This window comes from Lepisosteus oculatus, chromosome 17 (assembly GCF_040954835.1).
Source record: "Lepisosteus oculatus isolate fLepOcu1 chromosome 17, fLepOcu1.hap2, whole genome shotgun sequence".
Lineage (NCBI taxonomy): Eukaryota > Metazoa > Chordata > Actinopteri > Semionotiformes > Lepisosteidae > Lepisosteus > Lepisosteus oculatus.
In genome coordinates this window covers 15,236,252-15,262,162 of record NC_090712.1, presented here as the reverse complement: position 1 = coordinate 15,262,162, position 25,911 = coordinate 15,236,252, and the positions used below count along the sequence as shown (strand labels likewise).

Genomic DNA, 25,911 nt, shown 5'->3' with positions numbered 1-25,911 from the left:
TAGACACAGCAAGAATTTTCTCATCTAGAGATCAAAATGAACTTTTATTAATTAAGTCAGTTAGACCTCATTTTTTAAATAATGTGGAATATGAAAGCACATGCATTTAAATTTTTCACCAAAAGTTGACAGTGTAGGCTCATGAAACAGAGCTTAGTTTTTAAAATAAAACACGGTCTTAATTTTCCTTAATGTAAAATCTTGTTTTTAATTATTTTTTGGCATATTTGTTTTTTTTCTCACTGAGATGTGAGAAGCCTGATCCAGGTTCTAGCATTACACGATGCTGTTAACAGACATGTGTTATTTTTCATGATTTGAGTATACCGACCATGCTTTTCACAGGTGCTTTTGAGAAGGGATTCTTCTTTATCTACTGAAACTGGAGAAAAATAATTGAAAACCACTTATTATAAAATGTAATTTTAATGTATAATTAGTTAATAGAGCACAGTTTAAAGTTTTAAGGGATTCCATTTTTCATTTGATAGGTAGGAATTGTAATTACAGGTCATTTAATTCTAATTAAATAACATTGTAAATGTAATCTTGGCTCAAATCTAAGCACAAATATTGCTTAGGTAAATATTGCTGATTCTAAAAACATGGCTCCCCATGTCTTACTAGCATTGTATAAGTAAGGAACTTGTAATTTTTCTATTTTGTCTATCACACTAGCAGTGTTGAAGACCTGAAAGTTTAACCTCCATCAGAAAAAGAAGGTTCTCTCTGTCGCAACTACAGGAATGCTGTATTTCATGAAGCCATTTGATCGCTTGTGGGAAAAATAATACAGAAATGAAAAACACTGCAATGCAAGAGTACAGGATTCTGCCTCCATTTGGCACTCTGAGTCATTATTACTGTTACCAGATCAATAGAGCATGAATGTTTCCTGGTCTTACCCGTTAATAATATGGTTTGACCCATTCCTGACATTGAGACAGGACGATGGCAGTGTGTCTTAGTCTTGTCATTGAGGGTATTCACCAATAAATTGGGCTTCCAGGCTACCACCCCCACCTTCCTCTAAGTGCCACTATAAGCTCTTACAAAGGATACACATTATACTGCCTGTCTCCCACTGCAGAATGATTTACACGTATGGAAAAGCATGCGATTCTACACATACTCGCACCAGAGATCAGAGATCTGAGATCTGGCATTCAAAAAACGTCCATCACTTTTGATTGACACCTCAACCCTTTTATAAAATTTCTCGAAAAAAGTCAGAGAAATTACTGTATGGCAGAAAAAAGCTTCTAAAGCTTGAGGCAGTTATATCACGAGTAATGCAATTTGCTTTCTTAGCTAAATTGTACCACTGTTTCTGGTATCATTCAAACAACACAAAGCAGGCCAGGGTCAATGAGAACATCTGATGATTGTCGGTGAGGTGTTTTGCCATGGGGACAGCCTGTCTTCTTCTGCATGTGCCGCAGTATGAGCGCTACCAGCGGTACGGAGCAGAGGAGTGCGTGCTGCAGACGGGGGGAGTGCTCTGCCCGGCGCCAGGCTGTGGGGCCGGATTGCTGCCAGACCGCGGACAGCGCAGAATCGAGTGCCAGCGGAGCAGCGGTCTGGGCTGTGGGGTAAGGAGGTCAGGGGGCTGACGTGAAGACAGCCGCGATGGTTCCATATGCGTATCAAGCTGGGAAGCAGCTCGAGTTAGCTTCCCTGCAGGAGCATGTTTACTCCACACATGAAGGTACAGATACAGTTGTTCAAACAGGCCAGCTAAGGATATAATCTTATTCATACACATAAGTTTGAATGCTAAAACAGACCTTCAGCAATCACAGTATGTCCTCTTGTCTTGACTAGTGGCTGTGTGCTTAATACTTAAAAATATGTCCATCATTCCACCAGTTTGGCTGCAATCATTGAGTACAGAAAACCTGTATCGGCTGCTGAGTAATATTTGAGGACATGAAGGCCCGATTCTCCTTGCAGAATCACCGAAAGCAGGAAGGGCTTTTGGTAAACAGCAGTGTGCTGTTATACTCAGGTTGAAGCTTGAGTGACATCAGGAATGCAGCAACAGGATCAGCCAGTTCGTTTCTTTGCAAGATGAAACAGAAAGCAAGCTAAAAGATTAAAAAAACAATAGAAAGCAAGTTAGCTAGCAAGCTTAACAAAGACATATGAAACGTGATTGACTTTCAGTTACAGTCATTCTCAGTAATTTCGTTAGTTTCTTCAAATGGAAATTGGTGCAGGCTTTTATAGCTGGAGCTGGGTGTCCAAGGTAGATTGACTGACTGATTGACCGTTCATGGCGAATGCACATCTCCATCAGTGAGAGCCTTATACTCTAGCCCCACTGCTGAGCAGGTTGCAGTGTTAATAGCAAACCCCTATTGTGAGATGCCCTCCTGTGGAACTACCGTTAAGCTAGCAACAGTAGTTTAAAGTGGCCACGTGTTGTGCAAATCACAGAATTTAAAAGGGCTTGATGCACAAAGTGATGCCTTTCATAGAAACGATTATGTCCTCATGCTTTTCAAACGGATGCCATAAATCCGATGACCTCATCAGAATACATGAGCTTGCCGTCATTCCTTCAGAGATTAATATTCATACGTTTCACACTTCTCTGTTTCCTCTGAGAGCTCGAAATCACTTTAATTTCAGTTCAACACAATGCAATTAAACTTTAATTATGATGCAGTTTCCAGAATGTATTCAATTGCATAGGCGATTAAAGAGCTGGGTCTAGTTCATGTCAAATTAACAGTGGGTAATTATTTACTCCCAGTTTGTTTGTGTTTGTTGCTGTTGCTTAAGTTGTAAAGTATGTATGTAAAGTAGGTTTTCTTGTCATTTTTAGATATGCAGCAGGGTTGTATTACACAGAGGTGGCAATTCAAATTGGACAATCCCAGAGATGCTTAAAATAGAAGAAACCATAAACATGTTCTAAGAATTAAAGTTTCTTCAGCAATTGCTGTTAGTTCTGACTGTTTAGTCATCTGTTTTTTTTACCTACTCTCATTTAGAATGTTGATAATGATAGGAGTCCTCTAAGTGTGTGTTAGCCTAGTGTTTGTTTGTCCCTGGGGCTATTATATACAGATCTGGTGCTAGTTGATTCAGTGTAATGATGCCCAATAGCTGAGAGTCAAGAGAGTCATTGTGCCTTATGTTCTGCCTAATTCTGTAGCTGTTTACAAAACTTCTGATACAGAGTATCAGTGTAAAATTTGGATCCAATCTTCTTAACATGTCTTGGATATTTTCTCATTTAAAGTTCAGCTTTCATTGATTTGTATCAATTTTTGTATCCTCCTTGTCTTTTGTAGACTTTTATTTATCGAGAAGAAATCATTATTTGAAAGAGGAAGGTAGAGCTTCCCAGATGTTTTCAAATAGACAAAAACTTGGATCTCCCCCAAATCTGTGCTGAGAATGAAAACTCAGTCAAGATTCCAAAACTGCTGTAATTGGAATTGGTATGCAAACTGTGAAGCATGAACAGGTACAAAAATATTCAACAACAGGAGATGTGTACACATGCGTATTTCAGGCAACAATGTATGCCTATAAGTTAGAAGGCTTGTTATTAACTGAGAAAGAGCATTTTCTGAGTAACCTGTTCAAGCTGAATGTGCACCTAATGCAGAAAATAACCTTAAAGGTGTGCCTTGCAATTAAGAATATATAAGGAACAGTCTAATGACATTCTTAGAAGGATGAAATTTAATTTGGCATGATATTGGAATGAATTTACTTGCAAATGATTTGGATGAGTTAACATCACAATGTTAATGCTTACTGCTGCAAATAAACCATTACAATGCATCACTGTTGTGTACAATTTCTTCTTGCGGAGAGAATATAGACTTGGCTTGTGGGATTCTGTTACCATGCTATAATTTAAACAGAGTACTCATGATTTAGTGTTTCTTACTATACCACAGAGCAGGCGTCAGTAAACCCCAGCATATGTATCTTGCCACATGGAGATGATATACCTGGCTCTCAGAACACTTTCTGGAGCCTCTTGGATTTCACATGCAATATTTAATACAAATATAGGCTAATTTTCAGTTCTATTTATAATTCATAAATGTGAGTCTGATCCATAAACTGTGCTAACAAAAAGGTGTGTCACTTTTTCTTGTGATGATTCAATCTTGTACTGTTTATCACAGTAAAAAATGCAGATGTTATAATTTCTACCATAACAAAAAGTCATTTTCTGACAGCCAAACAGTCAGTCAGTAATATGTAATAATAATGCAAATACTACCTAATTATGGGTGGTAAAGCATTTCAATAGTCAAAGGTTCCAACAAGCATGGATAGAGTGATTTAATTTTCAAATTGAAAGCCTTATTGTTTGTGTGGTGCCTTAAATAATTGTACATAAAACTTACACATTACAATACATTTCTGTCCTCTTGTTTATGGATATTAATATTCTGTTAATTTTAAGTGCTGTAATTTAGTTGTCCGTTTGCAGTTTGTGTTACTGTTCGGTGAATGAAGTGCTACAACTAATCACTGAAAAGACTGCTGTTTATACAGCATATTTTATTCATTGTGTGCATGAAAACATAATGAAATCTTTATTACCATTCTCCACACCCCTCTTAGCCTGGCTAAAATGGATTCTAATACAATCTACCAGTGTGACACACAAAATGAGGTTGCTGACCACTGTGTTAGAGATACATAATTCTCCTACTAAAAATGACAAAATCTTCAGACTTTATAAAAACATTCATGTTTATAAAATCTATGTACTGTATATAAATCTTCAATGTTACCATCAATAATATGTTTACTAATGAAGAGATGTTTACTTTTCTCTTGATAATAATGCAAACAGGTATCTTGTGTGCCATTCTTAACAGGAGGCCTTCTTATCATGCCAACACATGGCCCAGTGTAACTATCCTGAACATTGTCAAGGAACATTTTCCCTTGATGTCGCAGGCACACTGCCAGTGGTGCAGTAGCAAGAGACTACTTAGCAACGTTATCTAACTTGTCAGCATTTGTGTCAGTGGGTACTTCTGTGTCAGACTAACCCGCTGCCTCCAGTCAATGGATACAGCCCGTGGGCATTTCAACATATCCTCACTTAACTCTCTGACCCCAGAGTGCTAAGAAATCATAAATCTTTCTTCTGAAGTTGGAGATCTACAGCAGGTAGAATTATTATTGAACACTTTCATGGTATTATTGTTTCGTATGTTTGTTTAACTGATGACTTTATAAAAAAGGAGCGTATAGTCAAAACAACTGTCAAACTGTCAAAAATAGTAGAAAAATAGAGAATTATAAACAACAACTAGTCAGTTGATGTGTGAATTAATCATTGTGCTCTCCAAAAAACGATATAAGGTGCAGAAATGACTGCAATACTAAGATAAATCATGGCTTTAAAATTGTAGTATACAGCAAGTCAATCAAAAGCAACACAAATGGTATACAAATAACAACAACTTAATATGTAATTGTATTCTGAAAATGATTGAGTATATATTATGAGGATAATATTGTAATCACCCAATACTCATGCTAAATAATTGGATGTCTAAAATTCTAAATTAATTTCTAATGTACCATTATAGATGTCTATGATTTTTTCTATATTCTCTACGCATTTGTAGCATTTTTACATATAATACATCTTAGCATCTATGATGCATATAAGCATCTTGTTCTACTTTCATTTTTATTATTACAGTTGTCATTTCCTCTTTTGTTTTCAGAACGTAATACCTATAATAATACTAAACAAAATCATTTGCACTTCTGAACAGGGGCTCTGAATGTCTGCATTTACCAGTCCGTTCACTGCTCTGTATCCTCTAAAACAGGCTAAAACACCTCAGAGCCCAGCAGAGTCTGAGGGGAGTGCTCTTCCTCCAATAGCTCTCAGTGTGCTGTCAATTAGCAGTAATTATTCCACCAGGGTAGGCTAATTTATTCATGAATTCTGGTGGAATTAACAGATGTAAAATCAGCTAATTACGACTAGAAAGTCGTAAGGAATCTGAAATGTAAAGTAGGATGGTAATTCATGAAGTAAGGGGATGAGCCACAATTAGTGTTTAATGCTGTTTTTCCTATTACTTTTTGGGGGGTTAGATTTCACGTCACTAATACAACCTTGGCTTTGTAAAGGACAGATAATATTAGGACCACAGCAACCATGAAAACTTCTTTACAACAAATACAAATTTGATGTTAGAAAAATCAGCCTTGTAACGGGGGGTTAAAGTATGTATCTGCAGTACATACAATATTGGATGTAGTTCATAACCAAACAAACACAAGGACAAGGTAGACCTCAGTTTGAATTGATTCAATGAATTTGATTCAGTGGAGTTATTATGGAGCTAAGTGCTTTTACAATAGCAAATATGGTTGGAATATTTTTATTTTGACCAGCTCATCTTTCAGTTTGAAGTCATGTTCCTTAAATGTTGTAAAATAAAACACAACAGTAATGCCTTTTACCCACTTTAACACATTTGCCATTTAATACTTCACCCCTCTTTTGTCTTGTTTGATTTGAAAACAGTTTGCATATATGAAAACAGTAAAATATGAAGGAATTTCATTTTAAAATGGATGTTATTTCCACAAGTATTTCCAAATCCTGTAAAAGACACAAGTTATACTTTAAATACTGCACTCAGCCAATTGAATTACAGCTTCATTGCAGTAATGTATGTGATATAAAAGATCATAACAAATGACAAGCTGAGTGAGGGAATTAACCCACCTCGCTCATTTGACAGTAAACTGATATTGTTTTTAAAAGAGTAAGGGAATTAGACAGTATTGGTTCAAAAGCAGAGTTAAGTCCATTAAAAACAAGCAAAATGGATGGAGTCAGATGATTGCCTCTAAACCTAATGAGGCAGGAAAGGGGAGCTCAGGATTTCTGTTCAGCCTTGCAATAAAAATGGAGGAAGGAGCTGTCAACAGCCAAATTACCTACAACTTGTCGGAAATGGTGAAAAGTACTAAATAAGTGAGAAGGTGTGATGGTTATTAATACTGAAGAATTTAATTATGGAAAAGGCCAGAGAATAAACAGGATGCCATGTCAGTGACATCTTACAGCACTCAGGAGGCATCGGTCTGTTATAAGTCAATATTGTGGCCTTTTCCTTTGCCAGTGGTTCAGACTCTCCTCATACTGCTGATAGACACACACAGTAAAATCAATGGAGGTATGGTGGATACATCATTCCTTTCGGCTGTGCTTCATATAAAAATGCTGCCTTTTATGTTCCGGGAGAGAGGCCTGATATATGGCCAGCTACACCTGCTGTCAGCAGATAGCTCACCACCTTCAGAATTAAACAAACCCGAAAAAACATTCAATTTTGAACAGAGCACATGGCAATAAATAGAGAATCCATCACGTTGTTCATCTTGAGAGTATTGTTACCGAAGTTCTGTAACCAAGAAAAAAAATACTAAATTGATTGTTTCAATTTTCTGTTGCTTTTGTAGGATATTTCTCACTATTTCAGTTGAGAAAGGCCATTAGAACTTAAATGGTAAAACTGTGCTCTGTGGAATAATCATACAACCTTTGTTTTGACTAAATTGAATTGTCACTATATTGATAAATATGTTGTGAAAGTGAAATTGCTGAAGTGCATCCAGTTTTCTGAATACACCTTTGTCTTGATGGAATTCCAAGTCAAACGTTTAAAGAACGTTGTATCTCCTGTTGTTACAAAAAAATATTTCAATGGAAATTCACTTAATCAGCATTTTCTTGTGTTTTTGCCAGAATACTTCTATATAGATAATTGCCTCATGACCCTCACTCCAGCTTAATATCTTCTTGCGGGAACAGTTTTCATTTCTAAGTAAAACGTGCATTATCTGAAAGTGTGCAGTTGACCAGATTGCATCTAAAAGGATTATATCTAGGGATGCTTTTCTAACTAAGCGCCTTCATGCAACAATCCTGATAAGTACTGCAGTCTTTCCACATGACAGATTATTTTGCCCCTATGGGTGTCAAATGTGAATGGGATCGAAGTTCTAAAGCTGCTCTTCAGACAGGTCTAATTCTACTTTCCACACATTTGCTAACATGCTTAATTGAAGAGCAGAAGAAGTCCGATTTTATCAAGGTGTCTACAAGAAAGTGGAGTATTCACCATATTTTCTTAAAAAATAGCTTTTAAACATGAAAATAGAAATCAAGAAGCAACACAAAGCTGTTTTACAGTCTAGGTCTCAAAACATTCCTTGATTGTAACAGCACGTCATGTTAGCATCTCTAATACTGACTGTTTTCCAGCCAGTAATTTATTAAATAGAGACAACCACCTAAGATTAATGACCTTCCCTGCATTATGACATTAAAATTCTGTTCAGTGTGGTACTCATATTACATGAGCAAGATGTAATACATATACCTTTTTTATTGCAATTATTAATTCTTTATTCCATGCACCATTTGCTGAAGAATTTGTATGAGCTTAAAAGTGGAAAAAAGATCAAGGAGTTTCTTGTTAAAATTAGCCTACTCATGCTATAAAACATCTAAGCCTTCTTTGCGGTAAATGTATAGAACTTCAGTTCTTGTCCTCTGTGCATTTCATTATTTCTCTGTTTTAATATTTTGGCTTCTTAAAAGGCAGTAGATTATATTTGATGTATTTAGTAACTTAAAGGCTTTATGGAGTTGCCTTGTTCACAATCACCAGGAATGCAAATCTGACATTGTTAGATATCTTAAGAAAGAGCATGTTCTCAGAATACTGCAGCTTTAGCATTCTGCTCCCTGGGAGCTGTAAAATAATCAGTTCTGGCTTGTTGGATAGTGAAATTGAAGGAAAACAGGTCTGTTTGTCTCTTTCTAACCTCTTCTCTACCATCACCTTATTCTCTTCACTCACATTATGATCAGTGCTGACTCACTGTAAGATTTGTCACAGCATGTTTCGTGGGTATAATAATTCAGAAGTGATACTGGGGCAAAGGTGAATGTTTAGTTAGTCCACATGTCTGTCTCTGCAAACTTTTCTCATGTGATGCATGGGAAGAGCTATGATTAATAAGTGTGGTTCAGCTCAGTTGAAAATGAGGAATGTGCAGAAAGAAAAATATAGATTACCAGAATTTGCCCCTTTTAACTGAAATATTAGCTGGAGCTAAAAATATTTGGTCCAGGAAGGCATTCTACCTCTTTTCATAATAAACTCTTTAAACATAGGATGTGGGTAGTAAAGTTATAACTTGCCCATTTTAAGAAGTGAATGCATTGTCAGATCTTATACAGTATAGATGTGTGTTTTAAAGATTGTCCTGTCCTGTAATCTACTGCAGGGATGTAGACTGGAGGGATTTGCAGCAGAATAAAACTGCGATTTGTCAGAACTGCTTTTATTCAATGTAGCAAATCATTGCATTTCATCAGTACAGACACATATCCCAGAGTTTCACAACAAAGAAATTCGGGCAACAGATCGTGAGTGACCCGACCCCATTAAATATTGCTGTGTAGTGAGCTCAGAAACATACTGACTTCAAATTACAAAGCTTTGATAATGCAAATTTCACTGTTGTGCTTCAAAGACAGCATTTGAGCTAAAAATAAAAATTTGCTTCCTAATCCCCAAAGAGAAAGGGACTTCAGTGAGAAAACATTAACATTCCTTTGAAGGCTTAGAATGCTAATCCGGTCTCTCTCAGAGATAACATGGAAGGAGTTTGCCACCTAGTGATGCTGTGGACTGTTTATTTGGATATGATAAAACCTGGAATACTGTATAGCAAGTTGAGGACAGGTGATGTGATGCTGACGACATTGTTGTGTAAAATTGAAGCCTTTCAGCTAAGCCTAGATTTAGTTTATCTTATTTTCTGTTGTTTACTAGTATGGTTTAACCATTCTGCTTTTTGATTTCTTTTTTTTAAGCCTGAAGATAGCAAAGAATATCTTACATTCTGAACTTGAGGAGTCTGTCGAAACACCCAGTAGGCAATCTTGGTTATTGACCTGAATTGAGATGACAGTGTTGCTCATATTAAATTGCCTTCTCAGTTGGCTTGGCATGCTGAGATCCATATCTATTAATGACGGAGTGTCCAGAAGCCCTGCCAGGAAAGCAATTTGTTCCTCGGTGGGGCGTCAAAGCAGCAGCTGGTCGAACGAGCCATCAGAGGTGATGCCACAGGGCAAGCCACGTTTCTCCACTTTAATGGAAAATCTCACTGAACCATTTCCCCCCATCACCAGCCCCTGTATCCACAGCACATTTACAACAAGATGTGTACATCAGTCTGTCACAACTCCCCACACCAGAGCTGTCATGTTATTCAAACCATGGAAAAACCCCACCCCTGTTCAATATGGATCCATGGACAAAAGGTGGACAGTGTGTTTCAGACAACTGTATTTCCTGCTAAATCTGTATCTAATAGGCACTCACACCTTTTTGTAACCTGTCTTATATTAATTGTAGGTGGGAGCTATTGTAGGTGGAGATAAGATGGCAGTTCCTGTGAGAACCAAATTTCCCAGAAGGACCTGTCATCCTCAGTAACCTGACCAATTGGTAGAAGACAGTTGGTCAAGTGACAATTAAAAACCGACAAGGAGAGGCTTCCTTTTGGCCATTTGCCTCTACTCCCAAAACCACATCCTTTACCAGTGTCCTTCACCACAGAGATACATCTGATGACTGTGTGCCATAGCTATCATCTTTTAATAGGTGTATCTCATGAAATCAGGTAAACAATTACATCCATAAAGTGTATCTGCTCTCTTGTCAATACCCACTGCCTTCTTACATAATATTGGAAATATTAAATACCTAATATTACATGATAGTGTATTGTTCTCTACTCCTTACACTTTTATTACAAATAGAAAGTGCATGAATACCACCTGAGAAATTAAGCAAAAGATAACAGAGAAACAGGGAATAATGAAGGAAGGAGATACTGAAGACTTCTTAAAAAGTGTCTGCTTCTGGGAAATCAAATGGAATAGTTTGTTAGAGCACATGTTTTAAACTTTTATAGTCACCAACCCTATCTGACTGATAATTATACTGCACTTTCAAGTGCATTTTCAATAAAAATTATATGAAGCTTGCTCTCATTTATAGATGTTTTTTCAGTTCTCTTGGCTAAGAACTGAGCTACAAAATGGGAGTTTTTTAGCAAACGTTTTAAATGAGGCTCAAAATGGAATTCCTTTCAATCACAAGCAGCAAAAGCACACAAAAATATTGGAAAATAAAAAGTATACAATTTAAATCAAGGGCTGTGTTATTAAAATTATACAATACAAAAGCAAGACCTCTTTCAGTAAAACCTGAAGTAATGAAGCACATATTCTAAATAAGTAAAAATGAAGAGAGGTGCATTTAAGCCTAACAACAAGAAGCACTTCTCTATAAAAAAAAGGTTGTGGAAGTCTGGAACAAGCTATTGTGCCATGTTATTAAACCTGATTTTCTTCAAGGAAAGGTTCGGTAAGATTTACAAATCTCTTTACTGCTCTACATGACCTCTTCTCTTTCACAACATATATTGATATGCTCTTATGATAATTTACTAAACAAAAGATACATCAGTACAGCAGACATCCATATTAATATGATGTTCAGCTCATAATAACTGTGGCTTTCATTATTTTTCATTGAGACAAAAAAGCAGAAACATTTCTGTGAAGCAAAAGAAAACAACATTTAGAATCATCCTACAGTAACTTCAGGTTATAAAATCGGGTCACGTAAAAAAAAACATTTGATTTCAGGTATACTGTGTTCAAAATGCATTTTCTAATTTCTGATGCAGTGTCAAGAAAACACTACCAGTATTACAAAGATGAAACACACTGCAACCTTGCTTATGTTCGATAAGTTACTTTTTGCTGATATATATACTTGAGTGACTCTCATCTTTATTTGCAGCTTGGTTGGTTAAATTTGCCATACTGCAAAAAGTGTCAAGCTGCCTTAGAATCAGCTATTCGCTGTAACTAGGCTGCACAATTATTAGAAAAATAACATATTTGAAACATACAGATGTGATTTAATAATTGGGATGTGCAATTGAATAATCTAACTTGCCATAATAGTTACAATTCTTTCAGGGTGTTTACTGTGAATGAAATCCATATAGCTGTGCAGTAGCTTTTTTGATTGTATCAATTAGAAAACAATCAGCAGGTCTTTTACTTAACTTGAAGAACGTCAGCTTCCCTGACTTATTACAGGAGCTATTAAAAGATAAATGTATAATACAGGCTGGCCTATACCTTCCCAAAGCATACAATTGACTCATGAATTACATGAGTGCCTCCTATTACACTTCTACAGCATGGAAAATGGAGTGTCAAAGACACAGTCCTGAATCTCTAGCACTTCCATCACTGTAAAATAGAATTAAGATCCTGGTGCCAGAAAAAAAAAGAAGATTGGGTATTCATCCAAGAGTTACAAAAGAAGTAGATCGAGCTAGAGAAGTAAGAAAACAACATGTATTTTATACAGTGCCATTCATGTATAAAATTTATGTAAACACATTTCAAAGAGCTTTACATAAAAATAGAAACAAAAAGAAACATAAAATGAGAATATATAAGGCACGTCTTTTTAAAAGGGGGGTTTAAATGTTCGATACAAAAGGTAGAGAGGGCATCACAAAACCAGCATCACAAGGGTACTGTATATCAATATCAGTAAAATTCAGGACTGAATAAGAGAGCTTTGTTAAAGGATGTTTCGGGTAATAAGCAATTCCTCAACTCAGTAGAAAGAAAAGTACCCTGTAGTATTATACGGTTTCATGCAATTTCTTCAATATGAATCTGTTAATCTTCAAAATTATTTTACAGAAATTGTAGAACCACTGAATCCTAAAATGTCTAATGTTGTTAAATGAAAAGTTAGGGCATATATGCTAAAGCTGAGGTTTACTGACTAAATATTACAGCAACAAATGAGGTTTTTTTGTCAGGGAGGACCACATTTATCAAAATGATAAGATAAATGAAACCTTCTTACTGCCAATGACTGGCTATGAGCTGCCACCTTGACCTGAAAGAAAAGCGAGGATGGCAATATTTTCTTGCAAGGAACCTCAGGCTAATTCACACCTGAGCAGTCTCCAGAGATCCGCGCAGACAGGCACAGAAAAATTGCAAAGGCAAAATAATTGCCTGCACAGATTTTGTCAATGGAATCCGCCTCTGCTATTTTCTTGCTTGTAAAGAAAAAACATTTTAGACAACAGGGAAGTTAAACACACCTCTTTAAAGGCCTTTGACAGAATGAAAGTCCATTTCTGGCTCACCTGGGAGAGAGCAATCTGTTCACTGCTCAATGGCTTCAATGCCTGCATCAGAATACTCTCACTTCCTGAGTGAGGCAAATAAACAAGTAAAGGGTAGAAGACAAGATAATCCCCTACATGTAGTGGAATGTGTGAAATCTGTTTGAAAGATGTCCTAGTTTACCACTTCTGGGTTCAGTTTTTATGTTCTTTTGATTCTTGGCTATCTCCTGCAATAGTCTGACCACTTGAGATTTTTGACCTTAGGGGGAAAATTATTTTTGTTTTCAGTACTAATGTTGAAAGTGAGAATTTGCTGAAGCAAGATCACTGAAACAATATCAGCCTTCTGAATGAATTTTACACCAGGCTGTGTGGGATGCAGACAGATGTTTGAGTCTTTGGTGCTTGGTATTCTATTGTGGACGATCTCCAGTATGTATCCAAGCTACCCTGTGTTTTTTTTTTTATCAGGGGCTATCTAGAATGTATATGATGACTGTACTAATTGCTGTTCTGCGTTGAGGTTTTTTTGCCCATAGTTTTCAGGATTAGCTTCAGGCCTCACCCAATGTATACTGTATGTGCCAGGACTGCAAACATGAAGAAGAACCTCAGCAGTTTCTTTCTCTTTGTCACCTGCCTAACCATTTCATGCCTGATCTGCAGACCGTCTCAGCTCTGTGGCAGCCAGCTGTCCATTTTTAGGCCACCTGTCATCCGTATGACATCTTTCAGACCCATGAGACTTCAGGCCTTTTCACTGTGGACCTGCTTAGCCTCGGCTGCCTTTAATTTTCATTTCCCAAGGTATTTGAAACTTGAATTTTCTCCCTCCTGCCTTTTGCGAGATTTCCTTCATTTAAAACATGATTTTTAGGTTCTTTGTCATCTCTGCCTTATTGATCATGCTTCCCAGGTCACCTTTCATTTCTCGGTCCCCGCTGCTGCTCCTCAGCCTGCGTGCTGCTTCCCTTTGTGCTGGTCTTCTTGTCTTGCTCACGACTTTTGTCCCCTGATTGGTGGGCGGGCCCGCGGCAGAATGGAGGGAGCTGTTTCATTTCTTGCAATTCACTTAGCCACAAAAAGAAACGTACGGGATGCGCCGCAGGAGGAACAAAACCAGTTTTCTCCAGCTGGTTTTTAACAACCAGGGCGGAAAAAAATAATACATATAATTGTCATTTTATTTCACTTGGAGCCTTCTCTTGGAAAATACAGTCTGCAACAGTGCTCGCGCCACTGATATCTTCATAATCAAAGACAGTGGAAATTATTATAGATTTTTTCTTGCAGTTTACGCAACTGCAGTTTTTGCTTTTTTTTCTGATTTGAAGACAGCCTTTAAAGACCTCCAGCAGGGCTGTATTGTGTGGTGGAAATGGGATGTACACTTGTACAGTCTGGAAGGTCATGTTGATGTGGTTTAACTCTCTGGTGTCCAGAGTCAGTGTTCCATTCGAGGCCCACAGAAAGACATGAGGCAAAATGAAGTACTGCAGAATGCTCTCCAGAGCTGATGGATTGTAGCGATGGATATCTGTCCTTGTCCTCTGCTAACTCACTGTCTACTAGTTTTGGCTCCAACAAGATTTAATCATCAAAAACTATTTTATTTTAATGTTCTATTTGAGGTATTTTTTTAAATATGCTTTCAGCTCTTAAAAAGCTGAGTGAGATTTATAATTGGTATAAAGCCTGTGTTAATTAATGAGAACCGTCCTCATTCAGGTGTGCGAGCTGACGTAGAATGAGTTGGAACAAGAACAAGGAACAAGGAAATGACTGACTCAGTCGGTTGTTGTCTAATACTGCATCATTCCCTTCTGTGTCCATTGATTAGCAGTTGATCACCTATAATGGACTGTTTAGCCAGAAATAAGGGAGCAAATTTTTCATCAACAAATTGTTGCATCAGCAGGTTGTTGGAAATGGTGCACTTTTACTAGGGTATTTCTGAAACCAATGGCTAAGTGGAGAACAAAGTCAAACTCGTTGAGCTGTCTAAACCTATAGTTGATAGTACACAGAGTATTCCAGGACTGAGAACCACTGGGTTATACATCTAGCGAACTGCCTTATCAGTATGAATATTATTAATGCTAGAGGTTATGACATTACTCAATCAGTGAGATTCTGTATTACAGCCTGATATCTAGTATAATGGCTGCATTGGAGTCAGGCAATAAGTCCATGTTTTACTGTGCCAACAGAACATTCTGCACTTTGGGACACTCAGTATGGAGTGTGATGGTACCATAGACCCAAAACTACTTCTGCTGGAATAGAAAGAATAGATGCAGCCTCTTCCCTGGCCATTACAGCATCCTTATATGAACATCAACAAATTAATCTGGAAAGGGTCAATTCAAGAACTGTCTAAAGGTCAACGTACTCAGTATAAATTACTTTTTCTGGTACATGCTAGTCTGTATATGACTACAGCACTGGTAGTAAGAAAAAACTTCAAGTCATATTTTTGAAAGGATATTTCTAGTTCCGGTTAAATACGCCATCTGTACTGGCGCTGCAATATTATAGTCTGTAAAGATGACGAATAATTGGCTATGTTATGAGTTTCAGCTGAAAGGAACTGGCAGAAATCCCTTTAATGTTCTAAAGTAACAAGATATGTCTATAAACAGAAGTATCTACCATTTATTTGTCATGATGAGTGTGCTTTCTGGATACATCTGCCAAAATGACACAATAACAGGAAGCATTTTTCATTATATTTTTCATATGTCTACATAAAGTGGTCTCTTAACCAATAAGGTGAATAAGAAGAATGACATTCAAGTACAGATGAAACTGTTGGCAGTTTCCCTGGGTACCACTCAAAGGACAGATGCACTTAGTTTGTTTGGCTTGTCTGATAAGACATTTTAAAAAATGCTCAAAAAAGCAGAACGGGTATTCTTGTCAGTTTTCAGCAAGCTTTCTTCTTGGCAAGAATGGTTTGCCTTAATTGAATGCAACAGCAAGTATAGCTGGTGAAATGCAGCAGGAAGCACAGAGCAGTGCATTTAGGATAAAATAATGAAGTGTTAAAAAGCTTTTCCAATGGGTGTCCTTTTTCACTGGTTTTTATTCAGCTTCTGACATTGATTGCAACTGTTTAATATCTCTAGTGCTTCTTAAATCTTTGCCCAGGGGAGCATTTACATTTTAGGAACATACATTGACAAATTCTATTTATTTCAGCCCACTGACAGTATATTAAGAAAACACAGTGGTGTAAAGACAAACACACTCTGTATTTTACCATGGAAGGTGAATTTAAGGACCTGGGAAGTACAGCATATGGGTCATATCATTCTCTCAATATAAATATTAGAATAATATGAATAACCTGCATTTATACCTTAAATGAGTGACAGGACTTAAATATAGTGGAACAGATGTTATAACAGATTTGTCTGTACTGTACTTCTGTAGTTTGTCAGAATGACTGTCTTGTCCGTGCACAGACACCTGTCTGGTTTTCATTGCCCGTGTCCCTCCAGGAGTGACTCAAAATGCTGGAATTTATGATTACACTTGATTTTTGATATTTTATAGCACATAGAAAACTCACTGACCTTTTCTGTTTACTGCCTTAGTAATGCCACTGGTGTTGTTTAATGAACAATGGTTTCCCTCTTCAAACAGTGGTGGGTGACTGCAGTAGTAATCAGAGAGCAAGTTCTCTTGTGAGTACAGAGTGATGGAAACAAGAACAGCCTTTTTAATTGAGTATTCTGGCAGTGGACATTTTTAATTCAGCTGGCGCACTGAATAGAACATATTAGCTTGTCTTATAAAGCCCCTGTACTCTTTCAATAGCTATTGCCATATCTGTGATACCACAGAAATGAAAATCATTTTTGATGATCAAACACGGTGACTCAATTTATCTGGAACCTATTTGTTCAGCTACAAGTCCTAGTAAAGTTTTTTTTTGTAAAAATAGCTTTCTTCCTTGGATCAATACAAGCAATTGTATTCTGGATAGATGTACAATTGGAAATTGCCCTAACTGCAAGAGTGTTTGCTTGTCTTGACAAGAAATGTCTTTCTACCTAAAATTTCAGAAAAGCCTGTATTAAAAGTCTTATTAAGGATGATGAAGTTTACAGAAACACTTGTATTAAGGAAACTACTTTTTGCAAAAACAAAATAGCCAATAAAGTAAACGTTGGAGACTGTTTAACTTTTTTAGATAAAAATTCTAAGAGCCATATTCTAAAAACATGTGCTTGCCAGCACTCTACTGTGCTGTAAATTTGGTCAGTGTAATTAAGCAATGTTTTGGGGTCAAAATTACAACTTAACAATATTAACCTTAACAATGAACCAGTGAGAGGTGTCTGCACTAACAGACCCACCAATTCCAGAAAAATGAGTTCACACCTCTCTTTCTCTGTATCCTTTCCGCCCTTTCTTCATCTGCTTTGGTCTTCTTATCCTTTATGAATTTGTACATTTGATCCTGAGTAGCTGCATAAGCAGTGCACTTTATGAAAACAATTATTCAAAAGCCAACATTTGAATCAATATTTTTTCCATGCGTCCTTTTAAGCTTCTGATATTAACCTGTCTGGGAGTTCAAGTAGTTCTAGCTTATCGACCCTTTGTAACAGCTTTGTTTTCATGCTACGTTCTGCTTAACCAATTAAACTAAAATGCACTGACTCAAGCAGTTTGTATGACTAATGGATTATTCCATTGTAGAAAGAAAGAGACTGCAAGATACTATAATAAAATAAAAAATAGAGGCAGGGAATGGGATTGGTTTCAGGGGATTAGTAAATTAGCTTGTGTGGTGATGTTAAGAGAAAGGGCTGTAAATAATTTCACAGTAAAACATATCCTTAAGGGAACAAGGCTTTGCTGAAATAAGACATTCATTTTCTTGTGTATATTGGCATCTGGATAAAGCTGTAATGATAGGCTTATAAAGTGTTCCTGTCCTACAGTTCTAAAGTCATTTCGACATTCAGTTAAGGTGATAGATTTTTTCCCTCTCCTTGAACTCAGCTGTTGTCTGATGTAGATGTTGTCTTTCAAATAGGTTTGTGTGGTACATAGGTACTTTTCTTTAATTCTTTTATCAGACAATTTACAGAGAGAGCTGCAAATTTCATGACAATATTTAATAGGATGCAGAGGGATATATTATGTACCATCTGGGTATTGCTAAAATTGCTTGCTAACATCTGTAAGTGGAGGGTTTTTAGGTAGGTTTAGTGTTTGCATGTAATAAAAAATAAATATGACCTTGTTTAGGTCAAGTGGCCAAGATAAAAAATAAATGCAACTCCATTAAAGATAGCTCTAACATTTTGTTACAGAAGATTAAATAATGGTGTGTTGTTCTTGTAAACCTGTTCCCATGTGTGAGAAGTGGCCTAGTCCTTGCCCTAGTCCTGTGCAAGTGTGTCAAAACTGTCCAGTCAGTTCCGTCACATTGTTTCATCACTTATCTTCAATGAAACTGGGGTGATTCAAGTAGATCATTGCCATTTTCTGGACCAGAGGTCATCTGTGGGATTGATCCTGTAGAGTAATGATGGCATTTCTCACTCAGGAAACCAAGAGTATAAGAGTAGGTCACTGTTCTCTCAATTTGAAATGCAGTCATTACAGAAGCTTTAACAAGTGTACCTAAGTATTCGGGGATCTTATGCAGCTGTTCTGTGGCATTGAAATGAGATCATTCTCAATACCATGCAACAAAGATTTTACAGAGCTAAGCCAGTGAAGATCGAGAGTTGGCTCCTTTATGTTCTCTGGGTATGATTAATCATATCTCCATGCATTCGTATAGCTCTTTTCATCCGTGGGACAATGTTTTACGTATGTAGAAAGCGGCCCACTTCATCCACCACTGAAGTATGGGTCCAGCGGGGTGAAGCTCTGTAGCTAGTCTGAGCAGCATTCTCATTGCCCAGTGGATCAGGTGGAGAAGTGAGAAATTACTTCACAAATTAAGCTAAGGTGGAAACATTGGAAGGTACGGTATATGTCTTTAATGACCACAAGTAGTTAGGGCTTCAGTTTAACATCTCTTTTAAAGGGCAGCCCCTCCTACAGCACAGTGTCCCCGGTTTCAATACTGGGTAATTGGTTTTGGGAATTCTGGTCATGAGGGAAGAGCTCCACCTACTGGTCCACTAGTACCACTTACAGCAGCAGCCTGGCTTTCCTTAGAGTACAATCCCAATACAGACTAGGCCCAGCCTTTCTTAATTTCTTATGCTTAAGCTTTTTTCCTGAATATACAAGTATGGGGCACAAGTTAGTCTGAACGGAAGAACCCAGGCCTCATAGACAAGGGGTCACTACCCCCAGTCTTGGAGATACCCAATCATAAGCCTCATGTCCAATCTTTTAGTCACCCTAAATCACCTGTTTCAAAAGGCTGGGAACACTTTGTAAGTTATTGATTAATTAAGCCCATCAGGTTAAGCAAACTCCTTGTGCTTTTAGTACCTTAGGGATAGACGTCTGTTCTAGAAGATTGCTGAATGACTTAATGGCTAATGACTTAATTACCTGCACAACTACCACAGTTGAATTGCTCCTCATTTGGATGATTTAATACCTTCTGGCCTGGGGAACCGGAACAGCAAGATTGGAAATACCACTCCTAGACTGTTCTTACAAGGCAAAATTAAAGTATTGCCTGTGGCACTCTTGGACAGTAATGTGAAAGTAGACATCTTTCTGGCAGGCGAAGAGGAATGAGACATCAGTGTGCAGGTTCCCCTCCCTTTGAATCAGACCTTGATAGAGAGCCATGATCAAGTAGATATTTGCGCCCATGAAAAGGCAGATTGCAGATGGATAAGAAGAAGATGAATTATAGCAGATGAGCCACTAGCATGTTGGTGTCCTAAGCCCTATTGTGGGCTCAGAGATGGATCTAGCTGGATTTGATGATTCATAGAAACTCACCTTCTAAATGCGTTTCTAGAATTCAGGATGAATGTCACAAGAAGTAGTGCTGTCCACTACTGTCCAGAGCACTCAGGGCCTAGGCAATATTCACAGTGATCATAGAGGTTGGCCTGAGAACTGTAAGTTACAATGGGGTGTTGTGTGCACTCCCGTTGATCTTAGCAACATGTTCCTAATGGTTCCATGTGTCAGTTGCTAAGTTCAATTGCTTTAAGGTGCAAAGCTGTTTGAAGAATAAAATTAACATATGCAGTAGAACTGTGTATGACTTTAATACCTGATGTATGCAGGTTAAAAGCACTGATTACAATTGTGATATTTAAAAATACATTTTTGGAAATATTGTGTGACATTTTGGACTGAGTGCACATTATTTGACCAAAGCTCTCACTAAGCTGCAGTAATGGCAACATCCTTATTATATAACCTTCAGAACTGTAACACAACGGAAATTTGAATCATAGACTTTGAGAGATGTCTTTGCTGCCACTTGAGTGGCTGGAAACTGTCAGTCATTCTTGCTGTAATCACAGCAGTTTTCTTTTTAAATAGTAATAATAATTCTTGCTATAATACTTTTTGTTTTTGAAGAGGACTTATGTTCTACTTAATAATTAAATAATCTGATAATTAAGCAGTAATTGACTGTGACAATTCATCAGTTTGCAAACCCTGTCAGTCACCATATGCTCTTTAATTAGTCACCTGCCATGATGCCATCAAGTGACTTCCCAAGGTAAGAACAGCTGGTCTCACTGAAAGGACCAGTGTAGATCAAGTTTGCATTGCTTGCATTTCTACAGCACCTTAAATCCCAAGGGATCCCAAAGTATTTTACATATAGGAGACCCCCTTTATCCAGTAAAGCAGAGCTCCACCTGGGTATCGTCTGAGTATTGCCAGTTTGTGCCAGCATCCCCACTACACAGCAGTTCAAGTAGAGAAGTACAGCACAGAAGCAGTTCCACTTGGAACACTGGTTAAAAAACTAACAACCTCTGTGTGGTATACTGGAGAGTAACAGCTTAGGTGTTGCAAATACTTTTTAATGTTTTCTTTATTGCCTGCAGCCTTGTAAGTTTTAATAGTGTTTGATTGCATGTTGATCTTAAAGGTCATATTTTTCTTCTAGATAAAAGCATCAATGCAAATTTAATGCATAATTTAGTGTTGATAGTCCTGAATTTAAAAGGTGTCTTGTGCAGTCCCTAAAGTAAAGGGTTAAACCATTCAATAATTTTAGTTTGACATCCAAGACAGTATTTATTTAAGGCTTTCTATATGCTTGTCAACTCATCTCCAAGCTAGAGTTCATTTCTGTGTGTCTGTCTTCCATCTCCAGTTTGTTTTCTGCCGCGACTGTAAGGAAGCATACCATGATGGGGACTGCAGGGTCTCTCTGCTGAGAGAAAGAGACTCTACACTGCAGGTAGGACAGCCTTTTGTATTTTTCTATCTCCAACGTCTGTCAGTCAGACCCCTCCCCCCAAAGCCGTTTTATTACAGTCTCGGTCTCAGACTAAAACACTGCTCTACTGCTCCCTGAACCTCCCCCACTGGCTGCCTCTTCCACGTGGAGGCTGACTATAAAGGACAGTGGGAGCACTGCTGGCAGAGTGGGTGAATCATCATCTTACACCTGCTAGCGTTCTACAGGGACCTGACATCTGGACTGAGCAAACACCAATTTAGCTTGATTCTGTAATTCCTTTTTTATTATGTTATTCTACAGCACATGAGTATTGTATGTTTATCTGGGTACTCCTTTTTACCTTGAATATAACATTTCTTATTTTCATGGGAAATTAATTTTTTTGTAATGCAAAACAAGACAAAAAATCTTTGTCTCCTGTTAACAATAAAAAGTCCTCATGTATACTTTGTCTGGCTAGGCCACATAATCATGAGTTTTGTAATAATCCTATAACATACTGTGCACCTCTGAGATATTTTCAGTAGTTTCGGAGAGTGGGAAGTAGGACTTGTAGGGATTCCCCTGGAAATAGAGGCCTAGAGCTATAAATGGGTTATCATGCCTTGTGGTTCATTGCTGAAGAGCAAAAACTCCAGACTTGTGTATTATATAGTAAAAGCTGTTTTGGAATGTGATTCAGTAAAAGTGTGAAGTGTCTTTGACTGTATTTAGTATCCTGTGAGAGCTCCTCAGACCTCCTGAAAGGAAAACTGATATTAAAGTCCTCTAACCTTTCCTGGCCTTTTGGAGCTTCTCAACAGACTGACATATTAAGTGTTCTTTATTGCTCAATACAGTGTTGTTTGTGTAATGTGAATTACAACGCTGATGCCACTCTGTTGCCCAGTGTCCCTGGGCTGTGCAGTGCCCATATTTCACAGGCACATATTGCCTGTGGAAAAAAAGCCAAGGAATTGCTAACACTGTTTCTTGTTGTTTGGCACATACTTCAAGAGACGGCGAGGGATTTTAAATTAGCAGAGCTGGGTATGAACTCAGCTACTGTCTCCTTGTTATGAAAATATACTGAACTGTTGGAAGGCAGTGTTGAAACCTGAGATTGTTAGCTGTTTGAATTGTTTTTGTGATTATGACTTTTATTACTATATATTACTATCTTACTTAAAATTTTTGTTGTGGTTTTGCAGGATTTCCTACAAATTACAGGTGTACTAAAGCTTAATATCCCCCAACTCTTAATTCATACTCCAGCTTTTCTTTTTAACTTAAAACATGGTTGTATTGAAGTAAGAATAGAAACGGTAGAGTACAGTACCTGCAGTGTTTCAATACCTGCACTCCTTATATCCAACACATTTAAGTCTGATTCTGTGATTTTAATAATGGATCCCCTTTGCAGCAGGGCTAAAATGTCAACCCTGATCAGATCTTATTATGGGTGTCCTTAAAAGGATGACATTTAAAAATAACCTTTTGTGAAAACTTAATACACAATTATGAATAAATTAGGAATAGGAAAGTAATACTTGTCACATGTTACACTTTCAAGAGTCAAGACTGCAGTTGCGAAATATACCACAGGATGGCACTTTGTACACAATTTTGTCTTGATGAAAAGCAGTACAGGAGAAAAACAACATAACATTAATCTAAGGTTTATGATGATATGGAAGAATTATGGTAAGCCATGCCAATTCACAGCTTAAAGGTCCTGGGTTCGAGATCAGAGAGGGGCCTGTTTTGTGTGCAGCTTTCTTGTTCATTTCCATTTCCTTGTGTTTTTTTGTCTGGGAAGCCGCTTATCTTTGGGACATGTTGATAGCTGATTGGTTCAGCGACAAGCAGGAGCAGGTCACTTGCTCTGTCAATCAGCTCTGTCTGGAATGCAGATCCCACTACAGCTGAGAAGAAGTACACCCCAGATTTCATATTTGATGAGTAGGCAAAGACTTCATTTTTAGGCACAAAGTATTACAGAGCACAGACCCAGGAGAGAGCCACAGCCCTGTTTCTTCTCCGGCTCCACACAGAGATTCTCTGGCTGTCCGCAGGGTTACATCATTGATGAGGAGGCTGCACGGCAGGCCAGGTGGGAACAGGCATCACAGGAAACCATCGAGAAGACCACCAAGCCCTGCCCCAAGTGTCAGGTACCTGTGGAGAAGAATGGTACGTGTTCTCACCCGACATCATCAACTCTAGGAACTTCTCAGTAATTTCCCTGTATTTCAGGAATGTAAGTGCTAAAATAATGATGAAAGATTAATTTTGTTTAATACTTTATATGAATAGTGTCCAGACTATTCCAAATGTGGCTAAAGTCACCGACTTTTTAAATAAACAAGAAAACTTTTAATTAATGACTAAATAAAGGTTATTTTCACAAAATGATTCAAAGCAGGTGGTGCAGTGACTATGGTTAGGACTGCTGTCTCTCAGGGTCGTTGCCCTGGTTTCAGCTTCTGGGGAGCTATCTGTATGGGGTTTGGATGTTTGTACGAACTCCCCATGTTCATGGGGGTTTCCTCCCACAGTCCAAAGACGTGCTGGGAGGTTAATTGGCTTCTGGGAAAACTGGCCCTGGTGTGAGTGTGAGTGTGTGTGTCAGGGTCTGAACTGTGTTGGCCTGGCATTCTGTCCAGGTTGTACCCTGCCTTTCACCACTGCTTGCTGGGATGGACCCTGGCTCCCCCTGTGACCTTGTATTGGATAAAGCGGTTGGAAAATGGATGGATAATTCAAGCTGAAGCAACACGGAGATGTGAATAACGATTGCTGTTATCGTTAACATCTGTTATCGTTATCGATTGGAAGAATAAAAGCTCTGAGAACAGGCAGCACTTTTTTTGCTAAACCAGTAATAATATAGCTAATCACTGGGTCCTGTGTGTGTGTGTTGCTGTCCTGCAGGAGGCTGTATGCACATGGCGTGTCCAAGGCCGGTGTGCAGGTTCGAGTGGTGCTGGCTGTGTGGGGTGGAGTGGAACAGAGACTGCATGGGCAACCACTGGTTTGGCTGAACACACACCGTCCAGGCCTCAGGAATATCTGCAGGAGTGGTGCAGCCCCTCCAAACTCTGAAGTACACTGTTCACATACAGTAGTTTGCAATATGATTGTATGATTGTAGATTTGCAATTGCAATCTCCATTTATTGAAAATGTAAAATGAAATCTAATGAAGTTAATTGGCCTATTTGAATGGTTGTTGGTTTTTTAATGAAAACTGTAGTGGGTATTGAATACAAAAACACTGGCAAATTCAAGTTGCCATAGATAACATCAATACACACCACAGGGTACAATATCAGGTATTATCAACATGATTTTACACCCCAACGTCGAGCTGTGATGCACACTGATATGTTACTATGCTTCAATGTTTGCTGTCATCTCCATAGTAAAATGTTTCCCTAGGTGTTGTTTGTATGTACCAGGGTTCACTATGACACAGTGCACGGTTTTTGTGATAGGGTTGTTAGAATGTTAGATATGTTTTCCAGCATTCTAACATTAGTTTTATAATGTTACAGTACCATAGACCCATTAACTTTATTATTGTACCGTATTTATTTTATGAGGGTTATTTACTGGAAAGGGTAACTTTTCAATGCTGCGGTAAGTTAATTTAAAAAATAAGTCTCTTACTATTACAAATTACTTTAGTAAGGTATTTCTTTTTAAATGAATAACTTGTGGGTTATTGGTTTTAAGATGTATTGGGTCACATAGTAAACATATACCCAGTATATACTGTAGATCAAAGGATTTTTAAAACATCTTATGAGTTTCAAAAACCAATTCCTTACACAAGTATCTTCTAATTGTAATGGATTACTTTTTTAAAAGGACGCCACATTGATTATTTCTCAGGTCAGATTTGCATAACATTTTCATCAACATCACATTACTTTTTTCAGTGCAAATGTCTAATATATTTGTGTAATTATAGCTATAAAAAATAAACTTTTTAAAAAATGGACAGGAGTGTTTCTTAATTGTTTTGACCTTTGGTATTTGAAACAGTGTCAGGTTTATGGCTGGGTGGTTTGATCTGCTGAGCCCCTTGTGGGCCAGTAAAGGGAGGATGATCGTGACCTGATTTACTCAGCTCACCTTCTCCTCCTATTCCCTTGTATGGTATGGTCATTACAATGTGTTGCTGGCAAATGTTAATCAGGGCCAAATAATCTGCCTTTTTATTCCATTATTGTTGTCTAAATCTTTTATACTTTTTTTTTGCCATAACCAAATTTT

At 37.7% G+C, this 25,911-nt stretch overlaps 1 protein-coding gene across 5 annotated transcripts in view; it reads left to right on the top strand.

The window, feature by feature from the left end:
* prkn (parkin RBR E3 ubiquitin protein ligase) overlaps positions 1 to 25,621 on the top strand; it is a 156,436-nt gene extending 130,815 nt beyond the window's left edge. For 4 of the 5 annotated variants that reach the window (XM_015363280.2, XM_015363278.2, XM_015363277.2 and 1 more), the window contains 4 exons: positions 1,443 to 1,592; positions 21,563 to 21,649; positions 23,686 to 23,824; positions 24,566 to 25,621. In XM_015363280.2, the coding sequence (XP_015218766.2) occupies positions 1,443 to 1,592; positions 21,563 to 21,649; positions 23,686 to 23,824; positions 24,566 to 24,675 (486 nt within the window). In that variant the 3' untranslated portion in view covers positions 24,676 to 25,621. The remainder of the gene's footprint in view (positions 1 to 1,442; positions 1,593 to 21,562; positions 21,650 to 23,685; positions 23,825 to 24,565) is intronic. The other variant, XM_006638803.3, reaches the window with a different exon arrangement.
* Positions 25,622 to 25,911: the final 290 nt, after the last annotated feature.